This window comes from Lissotriton vulgaris, chromosome 5, assembly GCF_964263255.1.
Source record: "Lissotriton vulgaris chromosome 5, aLisVul1.2, whole genome shotgun sequence".
Taxonomy (NCBI): Eukaryota; Metazoa; Chordata; class Amphibia; order Caudata; family Salamandridae; genus Lissotriton; species Lissotriton vulgaris.
The window spans coordinates 2,003,979,550-2,003,997,724 of NC_141693.1; the positions used below are offsets into that span (position 1 = coordinate 2,003,979,550).

Sequence of the window (18,175 nt, forward strand, 5' to 3'; positions counted from 1 at the left end):
AGTTCGGTGACATACACATTAAACAACAGTGGGCTCAGCGAGCTGCCCTGTGGCACCCCACAAGGCAGCACATAGGCCTCTGAGTTGAACCCATCAAGCGACACTGTTGATCTCCTCTCCTGTAAAAAGGAGGCCAGGAGGGCCAAAGCCATACCTTCTACACCTACCGCTTTTAATCGGTGAATCAGGAGAGTATGATCAACAGTGTCAAATGCGGCAGAGAGATCAAGCAAAATCAATGCCGCAGACCCTCCACTGTCCATCACCGCTCTAATTTTTTCGGCCGCTTTGATGAGTGCCGTCTCAGTACTGTGCTCTTTACGGAACCCAAACTGAGAATGGTCCAACAACCCATTGTCCTCGATAAACTGAATCAATTGGCCACTCATAATCTTGTCCACAATTTTGGCTGGGAGAGGGAGGCGTGCAATCGGGCGATGTCGATGTGCAGACTTGCACCCAGAGCCACAGATGAACAGGGCTCTACAACTGGACTCATTGTCTCCCTATCTGGGCCTTCTCCCTAGTGACTGAGACCAGTGCTTAATTTTAGCTGGTGGTTTCCGGTGCACAGCACTAGCCCTTAATTGTCAACCCCAGCGCTTGTGACAGTTTGCCAATAGTTGGCGCTGTCTGGCTAGTTTAGAGACGACAAAAACAACAGTTATTTATTAATTCAATATCCATTAGAAATGACTATTTCCTGCTGCCCGAGCCATTCTTATAGCTTTGAGGGCCTGAAATAGTCTGAATTGTCACACTTGTAGGAGTGTGATGGTTAGCAGTTGTGTTGTTACTATGAATGGCAGCGTGGCAGGGGCAACGTGTGGCGCAAGCTGCAGAGGCCTCCTGATGAGAGCCCATGAACTCATTATTGTTTTTACAAATGAATCATCTGGTAGCGCTGATCACAGCTGGATGAGTTCTCCTCCTCAGGTGTTTCCGAGGCCCAAACCACAGTGCTCCACTCAAAGTTAGGAGGTGACCTTGGTTGGAACAGTGAGACACTAGACAGTTGATGTCCTCATTTGTGAACAGGCACCCCCTTCCCCCAAGGCATAGCTCATTCTGGTGCAACGGCCGACTGTAGTGGGAGGTTAATGAGCACCTCTCGCTTCTAGATGCTAGCTCATATGACGAGATTGTACACTGGGAATTTGTGGCTCTTCTGGAAGGCTTCTAGATCTTAGACACGTCAATGGAACAACACAAGCTGTGGGTGCACTCACGTCACCCATTGTGGTTAATGGTGCTGGTCTTCCCTAGGCTACAGCAGCCATCAAAGTTCTCCATCTCACCAGCTCCCTCAGTCCCACCAGAAACCTTCTTCAGAAGTTCCACAGCTCCTTCCATGAAGACAGTGACACTGTGAAGCTTCGGGATACACATACGATGCATTCCGTAAGTTAGATCAATGTGAAACGTGTTTTCAGTGCTATAGTAATAATCATGTTATCGTGTGCTATGCTGGAACGTGGTCTGTCTGCAACACATATGTAATGTTTCTAATGAACCAGACAACTATGTTTGTATGGACAACCATATGCACTACATATGAATTTATCACAGCTTTTGATTGCTAATTAAACAAAACATACATTTTCATCCTTTTTAAACTTAATCAAAGTGACCAATCTGTAGACTTTATTGTTGATTTCAACCATTTCCTAAAGCTAAAAGATTTCTGCAAACAAACTACAGATTGTCATAAATAATAGCTACATTTTCAAAATGATATGACAATCCATAACAATTTTCTTTATATAAAACAAGCCCAATGCATTTGGGAAACTGAGGACGCCTTCTTCAGGGGATTCTGGAAACAGACCTCTCACTCGCCACCATTCCACGTATACGAGGAAAAACCACCGGCGGGAGATCCTTCTCCCACCTCGCCGTCAAGACATGGAACACCCTCCCACTGAGCTTACGACAGACCCAAGACCTGCTGACCTTCAGGAGGATACTCAAGACCTTGCTGTTCGATCAGTAGCGCCCCCCCAGCGCCTTGAGACCCTCACGGGTATGTAGTGCGCTTTACAAATGATTGCTTGATTGATTGCTTGAGTATTAGGCACATTCTTATGCATAGTACAATGTGATCAGAAAGAGGCAATGGGAGAGTGAAGCATGTAGTATACAGTGTGAGAAACCAAGAAGAGACCCACCATCCAGAGAGATGTTTGGTTGGGAAACAGACTCTAAAAAAATGTGCAATCGCCAGTAAAATGTGTTAAACTGATTATATCAGTGAACCTCATATGCAAGGACTATGAACCTGCTGTGCCATACAAGGTGCTATGAAGGGTAATAACCATCCGCCCGTGCACCGGGATCAAAAATGCTTCGCGTGAATCATGACACTCACGTGAAAAAGTAACTGAGAATCCAAACGGAGGGAGTTATGCGAAGCTTAAACTAAATATTCATCTGGACAAGCACTGGAGATATATGCGCTAGTTAAGGAAACAAAGTCTCATGGAACGTCAGGAGGGACCACAACTCAACAATTGAAACAGCTTGAATACTTCATGCGCAGAGAATTTAATCAAAAACGTCATGCATCGACATTTATTCAATATCACTAAGTGAAACGGATTCCTCTGGGTTTGAGATTGGCGATCAAACCTATTCTATTTAGGTTTCAGCACAACAAGCTTTTCATGGAGAAACGATTTATGATTCTCAAAGAGTGCTCCTCTGGACCTTATACTTTTATTGATTGAAAAATTGTCCCGTACTATAAAAGAAATAGAAAAAGAAATATACAACATTAAACAAGAATTGTCTTTACGGGTGGAACAAGACACATGAAAATCACCTTGGATGAATATTCGGCTTAATTGGAGGTTTATAGAAAAGAATTCCAAGAGCAGAAAATAAGAAAGTTTAAGAGGGAAACCATAGATTATAAACTTTATGAAATTTATACATGGTCAGAAGTTTATGCCCAAAGAAGACCATTCAAGAAACCAGAAGCATCTTCAGAAGAAAGTATTGTGTCCGACGAAGACATAGCTTCCACACGTCCACCGTTATCCTAGAGCGATCAAAATCAAGGAATGACATCGGACAAGACACCATCTTCTAATGCATCCCATCAACTACGACTTTTTTATCCACCGGTCTGGAAGTAGATCACTCACCAGAACCAACAACATAAAAATCATAAACTTTATCCACAAAATCCGTCGAGGAAAGAGAAAAGGAAAAAGTCAGGAAAGACTTAGAGTCAACAAAAAGTTGAGTTATTAATATTTAATCATTCACACTGACAAGCAGACAATAAACAGTTTTGGAAAAAGGGACATCTTTTGTCCTGACTGATAACACGAATTTTCTCGAAAGCGAAATATCAATCTACAAATTCATGAGAACTTTACATTTATGTCATTTTTTTGAGAACGTCGTACCTCCTACTCCTCTCAAAGCAGACCCTCGGTATCTGAAATTTAAACCTAAATGTACGTTTGTTGATCCAGTTTCCCACAAAACGTTGGATACTTTTGAAATCCTCATCAAAAAAGACATCCAATTCATCAAATTTCGATCACAAACATGCTCAAGCATATCTGAAACAGAGATCAACATCTTGAGGTCACTATCACAAACTCCGAACTTGATATTTCAACCAGAGGACAAAGGAGGCGCCTTGGTAGTAATGGATAAGAGTTATTACGTGTCTGAGGTCACTAAACATGTTTTGGATGACACTATCTATCTACCATTGGAATCTGACCCTACGCAAGAGATCATTATGATTTTACTGAAGACACTAGATAAAGCGGTAGAGTTGGATTGGATAAGTAATACAGTTAAGTATTTTTTACCGACGAAATTCCATAGAAGACCAAGATTGTACATGCTACCAAAAATCCATAAAAATTCCTTAGGACCACCCTTCAGACCTATCGCCTTGGGGTGTGGTTCATTGCATGAAACCTTGGGGAGGTACCTGGACTTTTTCTTATAAGCTTTTGTGCAACTATGGAAGTCATATGAACAGGATACTAAGCGTTTTCTAAAGTGGTTAATTAAACTCCCACACAATCAATTGGCAAACAGTTGGCTATGCACTATTGATGCGGCATCAGTGTACAGTCCCGTGCCACATCATGAAAGATTAGAGGCAGTCATATGGACACTACTCCAACAACTGGAATACAAAGCTAACAAAATATTTCTGCTGGAAATCCTTCACTTTTTCTTGCACCATAGCTATTTTTTATGGAAAGATAAGTTTTATCTACAGCAAAATGGTACTTTGAAGGGCTTTGCTGGGGCTCCAGCATGTACCAATACCTTCATGTCGAAATTTGAACAGGAATTAATTCTTACAGATCCAGAATGGGATGAATAAATGATGCTACATTGTCGGTACATCAATGATATTTATTTAATCTGGAGTGGAACCAGAAAAGAACTAGAAAATAACACACTAAACTTAAATTCAAAGTATCCGAGAAATAAATCTACACATTCCATTGAGAAACACTTAATATCCTTTTTGGATGTACATATAGAAAGGGAGGATTTGAAGATTGAAACTAGTGTTTTTTGAAAAAGCATATATCGCAATGACTGTGTCCTATATCAAAGTTTTCATTCGCCATCTTTAATCAAGAATTTACCTATATCTCAGTTCATGCGTATCAAGAGGATAACTTCAGACGAAATCAAATGCAAATCAACCATAGAAGAACACAAGAAATGGTATGAAGCCAGAGGATACCCAAAAGATCTCTCAGATGATACTGCAACTGAAATTATGTCTATGGAACTAGATAAATTGTTTGAAAAAACTACCAAGAAGAAATCTGAGACACCAGTTGTAGTAACTAAGGGACCGATTACAATGGCGGGAAGTCCGCCACGGCTGGGCCAGCGGTGAGGACCGCCGGCCCGGCGGTGGCGGACTTCCCGCCATCACCCTGAATATTCCCACCGCCAAATTAGGATGGCGGTGGGAATGGGAAAGGTACAGCGGCCGACGGAAAGACTGTCCGCTATGGTCCTGCAAGGCGGGATTTTTCCGCCCGCCTTGCGGGACCAGGTACAATGGGGCTATGGCGGCAGTGCCGTGCAGGCATCGCCGTGGGTATTAGGATGCCTGTCTTTTTTTGGCGGCCGCAAAATAAAATACAGGTGGTGAATGTCTTTGGGGGCCCATTGCGGGCCCTCAAGGGTGGGGTGCTGTACGTGGGGGGTACCTATGGTATCCCCCTATATATGCATGTACAAGGTGGCAGGCACCGTGCAGTACCTGTCACATTGTACATGCATATAAAATACATGTTTTTTAACATTGTGGCAGGTGCTGCCACTCGCCGCAATGTTAAAATACAGGATTTGCCCACCAGTGTGGCGGGCACATCCTCATTTGTTTGACGGGACCGCCGCACCTGTGGCGGGCGGTCCCTATTGCGCCATCGTAATCGGCCCAAAGGTTTTCTACTAGTTCATCCATCATCAAAAAGATTCTCAAAAAAAGATGGGATTTACTACATTGGGAGCCAGAGTTTCGAGGATTTTTTTGCAAATCCACCAATATTTGCACACACCAGAACGTAAAACCAGAAACCAAGCACCAAAAAAGACTTCCACACAAAATTGGGCTGGTATGAAAACATGCTCTCATCGTACTCATTCTAATAATGTCATAATGGGCAAAACAACAACTCATCCATCAACTAGACAAATAATCCAACGTAAACACTGAGAAAATTGCAACACAAGCAACGTGATTTACTCCATTAAATGTCCATGTGGACTCATGTATATCAACAAGACTGGGAGAAAAATGTAAATTCTCATTACAGAACACTTGAGCCTGATTCGGAATAAGAATCTTAATACAAATCTAACAACTCACTAGAACATAACCAATATTATTTATTTATTTAGTGTATTTTGTGTAGCGCACGGCTACCCCAACGGGGTGTCCCGCCGCTCCTGTGTGGATGTGTACTGATTTTGGCTCTGATGGAATTTAGCAGAATAGAAATTATTTCAGGGCTTTTCGTAATGGGAGCTCTTCTTGGATCATTCGAATGGAAGGAGGGAGTTTGTTCCAGAGGGTGGTAGCACATACTTGAAACGTTCTGCCTCCAGAGCGTACTTTTTTAAATCTGGGGATAACGAGGAATTTTTGGGAACTGGAGCGGAGGAGTCTGGTATTACTGTAGAGACGAAGGCAGGAGGAAAGGTATGCAGAACCCTTGCCCCTGACAGCTCGATGGGTCAAAGTTAAGGCCTTGAATTCTGCTCTTTGTTGAATCGGAAGCCAATGAAGACGTCGTCTATGAGAGGAAATGTGCTCACGCAAGGAGATGCCGCAGACCAATCGGACTGCGGCATTTTGAACCATCTGAAGTCTATGGCGGAGGCCAAAGGCGAGTCCAATATAGAGGCCGTTGGCGTAATCCAGGTGGACGTAATCAGTGCTTGGATGATAGTTCTTCTGGTGTCATTGGGTAAAAAATTAATGAATTTTTTGACCATCATGATTTTGGAGAAGCATGCAGTGGACACCATCTGGACTTGTTTATGAAATGAGAGGCAGGTGTCCCATCTAACCCCAAGATTTTTCACTGATTCTTTGGGTAAGGGGGGTGTACTTAATTCATGGGGCCACCAAAGATTGGAGTCAAGAGGGGAGGGCTGGTGGAAGAAGAGGACCTCAGTTTTATCGGCATTAAGCCGTAGGAAGTTATCATCCATCCAACTGGCTATGTTGTTGAGGCAGTTCTTTAGGGGGTTGAAGGTGGACTGAGTAGGGTTATTGTAAGCGAACAAAAGCTGAATGTCGTCAGCGTAAGAAGTAGCTTTTATACCTGATTGGGCAATGATCTCAGCTAGAGGAGAAAAGAAAACATTGAATAAGAGGGGGCTTAGTGAGGAGCCCTGCGGGACTCCCCACTTAAGTGGTCGACTGTCCGAGGTGAAGGGAGGGGTGAATACCGCCTGAGTCCGCTTTTTTAAAAAGGAAGTAAGCCATTCCAGTGCCTTACCTTGAATGCCCTTAGATCGAAGTCGGTCAAGAAGGACTGGGTGGGAGACGGTTTCGAATGCTGCCGACAAGTCAAGCAGCACCAACACCACTCTAGACCCCTTATCCAGTCTCCATCTCACGCAGTCGGCCATTTCTATTAAAGCCGACTCGGTACTGTAGCCGGTTCTAAACCCATGTTGTGAATCATGAAAAGCGCCGTTGGATTCGAGAAAATTAGCAATTTGCTGATGGGCTAGTTTTTCGAGTACTTTTGCCATTATTTGACACAACTTCAGTTCCAAATTCTTTATGTCCTTGAAATTATTCCTGGGTTAAATAACTCAAGAATATTAGCCAAAAGGAAACATATTGGATTAAACAATTCAATACTCTTACACTCAAGGGCCTAAATAACAAAATAGAATTCAGTTGTTTTCTATGACCATTTTCACACACAATAATAATATTATGGACATAATATTCACCATAACTCATACAAACATTATTTTCTATGAAAGTAACATGGTTTAGTTATGATGGCATAATTCAGATTGTGAATATTGATATATCACATGGGCTATTTTGTGAATATAAAAGTTAGGTTTACTTATTTGTTTAACTATTGCTTTTCACACTTGTGTTCTCTTACACTTTGTTTTTTTTGCTCTCAATTTCTGTACATCTACACATTTTGAAAAGGGGGGGAGGCTTGCTACACCACTGGGGTCCTTACGAGGCTTGCACAGGACCAGCTCCTGTCCTCCCCGCCCTCCATGGGGCCTCCAGTGCCCCTAACATGTCCAGGTTGTCCTCTGTATTGTCTGTTCTATCAGTTCTAGTGCCATCTGTCCATGTTGACCTTTGCCCTCTGTGGTGGTATCACCACGTGTGCCCCCTCAAACTTGGTCCCCCCAGCAGCGGTTCCTCTCCCTCACCTATGCGCTATTGTTCTGACCGACTTTTTGCCCCTTTTCTTGAGTGAAGATGATTGAAGGTGACTTTAGTCTACTATCATTCTAATAGGAGGACTAGAACCTTAGAAAGGGCCTATTTACAAGGTGTTTGCTGCAATCCCCAACCCTTCTCTTTAGTTCAGGGCTTATAAATCTATGTTAAGGGATAGATTCCTTAGTATTAGTAGTAATCCGTCCTTTTATAAGAATAATAGTATACTTCTGATGGAGTTATGCTTATTTCGAACCTTGTAGGCCTCAAACGGGAGAGACTCCATCTTTCTTTCTGCCCCGGCAGCTTGAGATGCTTCTAGGTCAAATGTAATGCTTTAGTTACGAGGTGTTGTTCGCTTGGAGAGAACCAGCTCAGGCTGGCCCTTATCGAAAGACTGTATTTTTCTCCGTGTCGAAGACATAACATCAGGCCGGCCGGCTGAGAACGTGTCCTTAGTACGGGGAGGTACAAGAATTTGGTGGGCGGCAGGTTACTGGCCGTAACTTTCCATGAAGGGTCAAGCTTCCATATTAGCGAAAGCATGAGGTAGTGAGTCAGTCAGTCTGTAGGCGGCAGCTAGTCGTTAGCATCAATGCAATTAATTATTTCAAGGCAGACAGTCACCATTTTGAAGTCCAAGAAAGACCGAGAAGATGATACTCTCTTTGAAAGATTGAAGTTATTTTAGTTGATGCAGCTGGCGAGCTTTGACATTAAGATCAGAGCATGCAGAGTGAAGCAGTTAGTTGAGAGAATGAATATCAGAGTGGTAGAAACTGAGTTAGAAGATCGAAGCTGAAAAGTGAAGACAGTCCGTGATTGTGAGGAGAGAGGAGTAGTCCAGAACAGCCAGAGAGAAAGCAGCTGATGAGACAGAGAATAAGAGGAAGGTTCCAGTGACTTGGAGGGAAACGGAGGAGACAGAGCATAGCGGTGCAGACGTGTATCCGTGACTGCAGAAGTGTGATCCTAAGACGAGCCAAGGCACAGACGAGAAGGGAACCCAGATGACTGCTGAGTCCAGACTTCATATTAATAAGGTGACGTCGACCCTTTCTTATTAGCGTGCACACACATTCTAACCTTTCCTTTTCCTTTTCAGGCTACATGTTATAGTATAGTATTATATTGTTGATATTGTTAATAAATAAAGATACCCCAGTTCTTAGTGAACCAGTGTGTATGTCTTATTATCTTATGGTAAAGTTAGCCTTTCTTCTAGTCAGGTGCGGTTATGTGAACGGATGCAACTCCCGTCCAGGTAAATGGTAACTGAATAATGAGGGAGAGAGGAGCTCTTGAAATAGGGAATAAGTTGTACACCGTGTAATTCGGCCATTCTTGTGTGATCCATAATATTGTAGTATTATACCTCTAGTGGATAGTGAGAGATTCCCCAACATGAAGAGCTAAAAGTATTCATAGGAAAGTGATCTTCGTTGTAGGCGGCGTTAATGAGAGCACCAGAGGGAAACGGTGTGTAGTGAGATCGCCTCTAGGAAAATCGGCGTTAGTGAGAGCATTGACTGAGGTCGATGTGTATACCCACAGGATTGTGGCTTGTGTAATAATGAGAGCACTGGGAGGATACAGTGTCTATACCCACAGGATTGTGGCTTGAGAGAGCACTGGTTGTAGTCAGTGTGTAACGGTAAGTAATCAGAACTGCCCCAGGGTAGATTAGTCTGGGACCATGTGGTCGCAAGACTATATTGTATGAGTGTGGTATTTTAGAAGATCTAAGCTTGTATATTGCTAATTCCCCATCCTTGGGTAGGAACATAGATACCTGTTGTAAATAGGTCCTAAGGAGGGAGGTGGTTACGTTTCGGCTGGGTTAGTGGTGTCTTGGTGAGCTGATTCTATCTGGTCCGAGAATCCGGTCGTTACAGCTATGTAAAGGGGTCCCTTCTGCATGCAACCCTGGGGGCCCCGTCTGCACCCACAACGGGCGCCCCTTCTGCATGCAAACCCAGGGACCCCGTCTGCATGCAACCCTGGGCGCCCCTTCTGCAGGCAGACCCAGGGGCCCCATCTACATACAACCCCGGTGCCCATTCTGCATCCAACACTGGGGGTCCCTTCAGCATGCAACCCACTTACCGGGCGGTCTGCCTCCAACTCCAATCAGCAGAGCAGTCAGGTTGGAGAGCAGGCGATGGAAGTCCAAGGAAGGCCACGAGACGTCTGCCTCATCTTCCTCCTCTGAGAGTCTGAAAAACAAAACACATCGGCTACAAGCACTCTGGCCCCTCAAGGAACGAAGCACGGAGACAGGAGACAAACGTGTCATCCTATAGGGCACTGGCCTGTCCTATTGAGGTATATACTCGCTGCTCATCCCACAGGGGACTAGATATGAACAATCTCTTTGTGTAAAATGGGATACCTAGACGAATGTTATCGATTAAAATGTAGAGACAACTTGTTCATGCCATCATCCTTATAGATATTAAAACTATGACTGGAGAGTGAGTCTGCCATTTTATGTGTCGGTGGCTTTTACCGTCGGTAATTGTTGAAACTGAAAACTGCAAATCCTACTTACAGCCCCCAGAGTGGCAGAACAGCAGGTGTGGGCATGTCCCAGGCCCTCGGTGCATCTCCCGCTCTGACTCCCTGTTCCATCCTAGCAGAGACAGACCCCCCTTCCTGCCCTGACTCTCTGTGCCATCCTAGCAGACAAGCCCCTCCCTCCTGCTCTGACTCCCTGTGCCATCCTAGCAGAAACAAGCCCCTCTCTCCTGCCCTGACTCTCTGTGCCATCCTAGCAGACAAGCCCCTCTCTCCTGCCCTGACTCTCTGTGCCATCCTAGCAGACAAGCCCCTCCCTCCTGCCCTGACTCCCTGTGCCATCCTAGCAGAGACAAAACCCCCTTCCTACCCTGACTCTCTGTACCATCCAAGCAGACAAGCCCATCCCTCCTGCTCTGACTCCCAGTGCCATCCTAGCAGAGACAAGCCCCTCCCTCCTGCCTGACTCCCTGTGCCATCCTAGCAGAAACAAGTCCCTCCCTCCTGCCCTGACTCCCTGTGCCATCCTAGCAGAGACAAGCCCCTCCCTCCTGCCCTGACTCCCTGTGCCATCCTAGCAGAAAGAACCCCCTCCCTCCTGCTCTGACTCCCCGTGCCATCCTAGCAGAAACAAGCCTCTCCCTCCTGCCCTGACTCCCTGCGCCATCCTAGCAGAAAGAACCCCCTCCCTCTTGCTCTGACTCCCTGTGCCATCCTAGCAGAAAGAACCCCCTCCCTCCTGCTCTGACTCCCTGTGCCATCCTAGCAGAAAGAACACCCTCCCTCCTGCTCTGACTCCCTGCGCCATCCTAGCAGAAAGAACCCCCTCCCTCCTGCCCTGACTCCCTGTGCCATCCTAGCAGAAACAAGTCCCTTTCTCCTGCCCTGACTCCCTGCGCCATCCTAGCAGAAAGAACCCCTTCCCTCCTGCTCTGACTCCCTGTGCCATCCTAGCAGAGACAAGCCCCTCCCTCCTGCCCTGACTCCCTGTGCCATCCTAGCAGAAAGAACCCCCTCCCTCCTGCTCTGACTCACTGTGCCATCCTAGCAGAAAGAAGCCCCTCTCTCCTGCCCTGACTCCCTGTGCCATCCTAGCAAAAACAACCCCCTTCCCTGACTCCCTTGCCATCCTAGCAGACACACGCCCACCCCTCCTGCACTGACCCCCTGTGCCATCCTATCAGAAAGAAGACCCTCCCTCCTGCCCTGACTCACTGTGCCATCCTAGCAGAAAGAAGCCCCTCCCTCCTGCCCTGACTCCCTGTGCCATCTTAGCAGAAAAGCCCCTCCCTCCTGCCTGGACTCTCTGTGCCTTCCTAGCAGAGACAAGCCCTCCCTCCTGCCCTGACTCTCTGTGCCATCCTAGCAGACACAAGTCCCTCCCTTTTGCCCTGCCTCCCTGTGGCATCCTAGCACAGACAAGCCCCTCCCTCCTGCCCTGACTGCCTGTGCCATCCTAGCACAGACAAGCCCCTCCCTCCTGCCCTGACTCTGTGCCATCCTAGCACAGACAAGCCCCTCCCTCCTGCCCTGACTCTCTGTGCCATCCTAGCACAGACAAGCCCCTCCCTCCTGCTCTGACTCCCTGTGCCATCCTAGCAGAAACAAGCCCCTCCCTCCTGCCCTGACTCCCTGTGCCATCCTAGCAGAGACAAGCCCCTCCCACCTGCTCTGACTCCCTGTGCCATACTAGCAGAAACACGTCCCTCCCTCCTGCTCTGACTCCCTGTGCCATCCTAGCAGAAACAAGCCCCTTCCTCCTGCCCTGACTCCCTGTGCCATCCTAGCAGAAACAAGCCCCTCCCTCCTGCCCTGACTCCCTGCGCCATCCTAGCAAAAAGAACCCCCTCCCTCCTGCTCTGACTCCCTGTGCCATCCTAGCAGAGACAAGCCCCTCCCTTCGCCCTGACTCTCTGTGCCATCCTAGCAGACACAAGCCCCTCCCTCCTGCCCTGACTCCCTGTGCCATCCTAGCAGAAACAAGCCCCTCCCTCCTGCCCTGACTCCCTGCGCCACCCTAGCAAAAAGAACCCCCTCCCTCCTGCCCTGACTCACTGTGCCATCCTAGCAGAAACAAGCCCCTCCCTCCTGCCCTGACTCCCTGTGCCATCCTAGCAGAGACAAGCCCCTCCCACCTGCTCTGATTTATGTATCATTCTACCACAGATATACCCCTCTTCCCTACCCTGATTTTGGTATCATCCTTTCAGAGATAAGCCCCTCCTCCTGTCCGGAGGCTCTGTGCCGTCCTATCAGAGACCAGCCTTGGCACTATCTCTGTTTTTGCTGCTATTATTCTGTTTGTCTTTGTCATATTTCCCTATCTCAGAGTGGTGCTGCTAAGTAGATTATTACTTTAATGGAAGGGGGTGCTTGTTTGTTTTCTTTTGAGGAGGTATTTCTGCTGTTTCTGCCCCCTGCTTCATTACATTACCTGAACACGAGCTCCCTCTGGTGGGAGGTGCAGAGGGTGCAGTCTTCGGAGGAAGAGGCGGTGAGAGATAGGGTCCTGCCATCTCCCTCCAGTGAAAGAGCGATGGGAGGGAAGACGCCCTGGTCCTCAGGGACTCGGACCCTGACCGACACGTGCTGCCCGTAGCTCAGGTGCTGCGGCCCCAGGAATTTCCCTAAAGAAATAGAAAAAGGAGGAGTTTATTGCTTGTAACATAACATGTGTTTTCGTAACATGTGTATTTCAATGGTACTCGTTTTATCGACCTAAGAATGATGAAAGGCCGAGGGGGCCCGTCGGTATTTGAACCTGTGACAGAGGCGCAACTAGAGCCACATTTGGGGGGGGGGGCGGCTAATAAAAAATTTGGGGGGGGGGGCTGAACCTTTAATCAGTAGGCAGAGTGGAGCTGCAGGGCCTCCAACAAGGGGTGAAACAACAACAAGGCCTAATTAACATTCAAATAGTCTTTTAAAGACCTGCGAAACGTTCGAGTGCGGCTCTGTGTGTGCGCCCGGGATCTGTCTCATCCCGGGCTGAGACACGACGGGGGGCTAAAGCCCGGTGAGTCCAATGGGTGTTGCGCGCCTGACCTGTGCCCATGAGGTCATATATAGGCCACTACAGTTGTCACTTTAGTCCACTAACTTAGACCCACCAGCATGAGCTATTGGTAGGCGTCGCCAAGGTCGGCAGTAGCTACCCTCGGCTCTCCGTTGCTGTCACTGGCACTGCTCTTGTGTTGAGATGGGGAGGGGGGGGACAGGGGGGGGGGAGCCAGGTGCCACATGAGCAGGAGGTAGTATGTTCTTTTTTCAGATTGCCCCCTACCTGCTGCCTCGGCAACATTCTCTGCCAGGTCTCCGCCAGAGACGTTTTAAGGCCTGGTGTTGGACAGGCCACATGAAGGGCCGCTCTCCCCCGGCCCAACCAGGCCTGAGTCCAGTCACGCAAGTACCACACACCACCATTGCACGTCCTCCGTCCCCTCAGGGACCCCTGCCCTCGAGCATATTGACCTCGTGGGTCCGATCCACTGCCGGCCCACGCGCCCAGCCTGGGGCGCCATCTTGGACACTCCACCACGAGGCCGCCTGGCCCCCGATCGACCTCAACCCTGGGCCTGGCCGGCCTCAGACATTCCGGCACCACCCTCCACCCAGGAGGTGAGCGGGCTACTTGGCAAGTCAATGGGAGAAAGAGGTGCCGATGGCTCTCCCCCGCCAAGTGCCGCTCGCCCATCGCCTCCCCGGGCGCTGGCTCCACCCCCCTGCTGGGTGTCTGGACTCCCTCATCCCGGACCTCCCGACCTCCAAGTGCGAAGGTCCGGACATCAAAGCCCGCCAGCCCTATAACTGGGGCAGCTCCAGAGCAGGAAGGCAGTTGTATCTTGGAGTCGAGAGACGTAAAGAGGAACTCATCCTTGACGGACTACTGGCGCTGCCGTAGCTCTGTCTTGTGCACCATCGTCCTGCCTGTTGGCGCTGCCACAGCCTTCGCAACCTTCTTATCCTTCATCGTCGTCGGGACCTGCTGGCGTGGCCGCGGACCGTTGTAACCGTCATCTTCACCGGGACCTGCAGGCTCCGCCGCGGACCGTCGTCTTCCTTCGCCCATCTCGGGACCTGCCTGGCTCCGCCGCGGCCCGATCATCTAGAACGCCGAGCTCGAGGATTGAGAGCTATTTTTTCACTCATTGGTAACAAAGACTGTCCCGCTACCCCTTTCCTAAGCCAGAGACTAGAACCGAGGGGACCCCTGAGTCCAGACCTCCTTGTATCATATCATCGTAACCTAAGAATTGCCTATAAAGTCTCGTTAACCTTCAATCTTGTGTGGTGTCCGTCTGTGGGGGGGAAGTTACTTGTCTGTACAGTCGTTGGAGACGGCTCTCCCCGGAGACCTCTCCCCGTAGTCTCGGCCGACCCTCCCGGTCCGTCTAACATTGGTGGCCAGAGGCGCGATTCGAATCACCGCATAACGTACAGAGAGTAGCTCACCCCACGACGAAATCACAATGACAACTAAAGAAAGCGGATCAACCGAGAAATTCCAAATGGAGAAACTGGAAGAGTACAGCCATCGTGAACTAAAACAATTCTGCATCGAACTGGGTATCGCTACCACCGGACTAAGCACCAAAGACGATTTCAAGCATGCCCTAGAATCTTGGGCAGAGACCGGGGCTGCCGGAACCCCCGATCAAAGCACCGCAGAGAAAACCACCACGGCCCCTGAAGGGCAAAGAACGGGTCTCTCGCAAGACGAGATCCAGGAAAGAGAAAGAACCCGACTACACGAGCTGGAAATGGCCCGACTCAAGATGGACATTGAACTCAAGCTGGCCGAACACAAAATCAACTTAGAGCACCTGCGTCTCCGAGAAGAAAGAGAGGAGAAACAGAGACAAAGGGAGCTCGAGGAAAAGAAACTGGCGTACGAACACGAACGGAACCTAGCCGAGATCAACCTGCGCAAGCAGAATAAAGAAGCAGGGGTGCCCGAGCGACCCCACACCTCAGGGGCCACAGAGAAAAAGGTACACATCCCCAAGGATGTTGTCCGAGAATATTTCCGAGAGGACGACATCCAGCAATGGTTTAAGGCCTATGAAATCGCGATGACTGCACACCGGATCGATAGAAGCGATTGGGGAGCCGGTCTATGGGGGAGATTCCTCAATGAGGGCCGCGATACCCTGCTACAGCTCCCGGACCACCAGATGACCTCCTATGACCATATGAAAGCGGCCCTCCTCACCCGCTATGGCCTCACACCCGAGATGTACCGTCAGAGGTTCCGAGACTGCACCCGCATCCCGGGTACAACTTGGGTGGACTATGTAACCTACTTCAGCCGAGCCTTCGAGGGCTGGATCAGAGGAAGCAACGTCACGACCTACGAACAACTGTTCAATCTGATGGTGTGGGAGCATCTGTCGAACAATTGCTTCATTGAACTCCGCCAGCACCTCCTCGACAGCAAGTTAACAGATCCCCGGCAGCTCGCAGCAGAAGCTGACCGGTGGGAGATCACCAGAGTAGGCCGGAATGGGTTCTATGAACAGAACCGGAACAACAATGGTCAGCACCGACCCAGAGGAGGAGGAGGGGGCCAAGGGCGAGGAAAAGACAACGCTCCGACCGTCCCCGCAACCAGCACCACCCCCCCGGCCAACCGGGGCAGCACCCCGGCGTGACCGGGGTACAGAGCCAATGTCACGTGTCACCGATGCCAACGAGTCGGCCACTACGCAAACGACCCAAACTGCCCGCAGTACCAGAGCCCAAGACCCCGCCAAGTGGCCGCCGCGGCCCTAGGGGAAGAACAGATCTCCGAGGAGCAGGAAGAATACGAACAAGAGCATCAGGAGTGGGAGCCAGCCGCCATGGCTCTAGCATGCTTAGGGGGAAAAGACATGGTCCCGCGGGTCCCCCTACCCGCTAACACCCAGAAGTACAGCCAATGGGTGAGCATCAATGGACGCCGGGCCGAAGCCCTTCGTGACACCGGGGCCAGTGTAACAGCCGTCCGCTGTCACCTGGTGACCCCAGAACAGTATCTACCGAACATTCTCTGCCCTGTACGATCAGCCGATAACTCGGAAAGTTTGTGTCGGATGGCCTGCGTCCCTTTCGAATGGGGAGGGGTCTCCGGCATGTTGAAAGTAACAGTCCGAGACGACGCCCCCGTAGACTGCCTCCTTGGAAATGACCTTGAAAGCTCTCCGTGGGCAGCCGTGGAGCGAAGAGAACACCTGGGGATGTTAGGCGTCCCAGACTGGGCGTGCGTCACCACCCGGTCCATGGCCGCCCGTGCCAACCACCGCCCAGAAGAACCCGAATGGCCGGCGCCACCGCCTCCGGTCGCCTCAGCCGAAACCACCGACCATGACATCCCCCTCGAACCAGCTCAACCCTCCGACCTCGCTAACCTCGAACAGTGGCCTCAAGAAGGAGGGCCCACGCAAGAACAATTTCGCCAAGAACAGAAGACCTGTCCCTCCCTCGAGGGACTCCGCCAGCAAGCGCTCGCCCAAAGCGCAGGGGATACCCCCGGAACTCATTGGGTCTACTGGGACAATGATCTGCTGTACAGCGAGCAAAGAATCGCCGAGCTGGGGGCCAACAGAGTATTAGTGGTGCCCCTCCGTTTTAGAGACTTTCTGCTAAACCTGGCCCACGATGTCCCCCTGGCAGGGCACCTGGGACAGGATAAAACCTACAGTCGCCTAGTGACCCACTTCTTCTGGCCCAAAATGAGGAACGATGTGCACCAGCATTGCCGATCTTGCCCCACGTGCCAAGCCAGTGGAAAGAGCGGCCGCAAACTAAAGGCCCCCCTGCAACCTTTCCCTGTGGTCACTACCCCATTTGAGAGGGTCGGAATAGACATTGTGGGGCCCCTGGACCCGCGCACAAGACAAGGCCATCGATTCATCTTGGTGCTAGTGGACCACGCCACCCGCTACCCTGAGGCTGTTCCTCTGCGAACTGTGACAGCCCCGGTAGTCGGCCGGGCTCTGATGGGGATCTTCTCCCGTGTGGGCTTCCCCCGAGAAGTCGTCAGCGACAGAGGCACGAACTTTATCTCTAAATACATGAAATCCCTCTGGCAACAGTGCGGGGTCACCTACCGATTCACGACCCCCTATCACCCCCAAGGGAACGGACTTGTTGAGCGGTTCAACCGCACGCTAAAGGGGATGATCGGGGGGTTGGAAGAGCCCCTCCGTCGCCAGTGGGATGTGCTGCTGCCGTGCCTCCTCTTCGCCTACCGAGAGGTCCCTCAGAAATCCCTAGGCTTCAGCCCATTTGAACTGCTATATGGACACCCAGTGCGGGGGCCGCTCAGCCTAGTCAAAGAGGGCTGGGAGATGCCTCCGTTAAAGAACCCTCCAGATGTCTTCCGGTACCTCCTCACCCTCCGCAACCAGACCCGGCGGTTCAGAGAACTAGCGAAAGCCAACCTAGAGGCCAGTCAAGAGGACATGAAAAAATGGTATGACCAGAATGCCTCATCCATTGAATTCGAACCTGGCCAACAGGTATGGGTGATGTCCCCCACTGAGCCATGCGCCCTACAAGACAAATGGACGGGGCCCTTCAAAGTAATCGAGCGCAAGGGCCCTGCCACCTATCTCATCGACATGGAATCCTCCCGGAACCCTCTCCGGGTCCTCCACGCTAACAGACTAAAGCCCCACTTTGTGCGAACGGAGCTTAGCCTCCTGATGGCCACAGACGATGGGGTTGAAGAAGACTCCGAGC

General features: G+C 49.8%; 1 protein-coding gene across 1 annotated transcript in view; it reads right to left on the minus strand.

Annotated features, from left to right (window-relative positions):
- The window catches only part of LAMC3 (laminin subunit gamma 3), a 713,512-nt gene that overhangs the window by 306,414 nt on the left and 388,923 nt on the right, over positions 1-18,175 (minus strand). The window contains exons 10-11 of the mRNA XM_086924802.1: positions 12,888-13,080; positions 10,043-10,152 (exon numbers count right to left, since the gene is read on the minus strand). Coding sequence (XP_086780928.1) covers positions 10,043-10,152; positions 12,888-13,080 — 303 coding nt within the window. The remainder of the gene's footprint in view (positions 1-10,042; positions 10,153-12,887; positions 13,081-18,175) is intronic.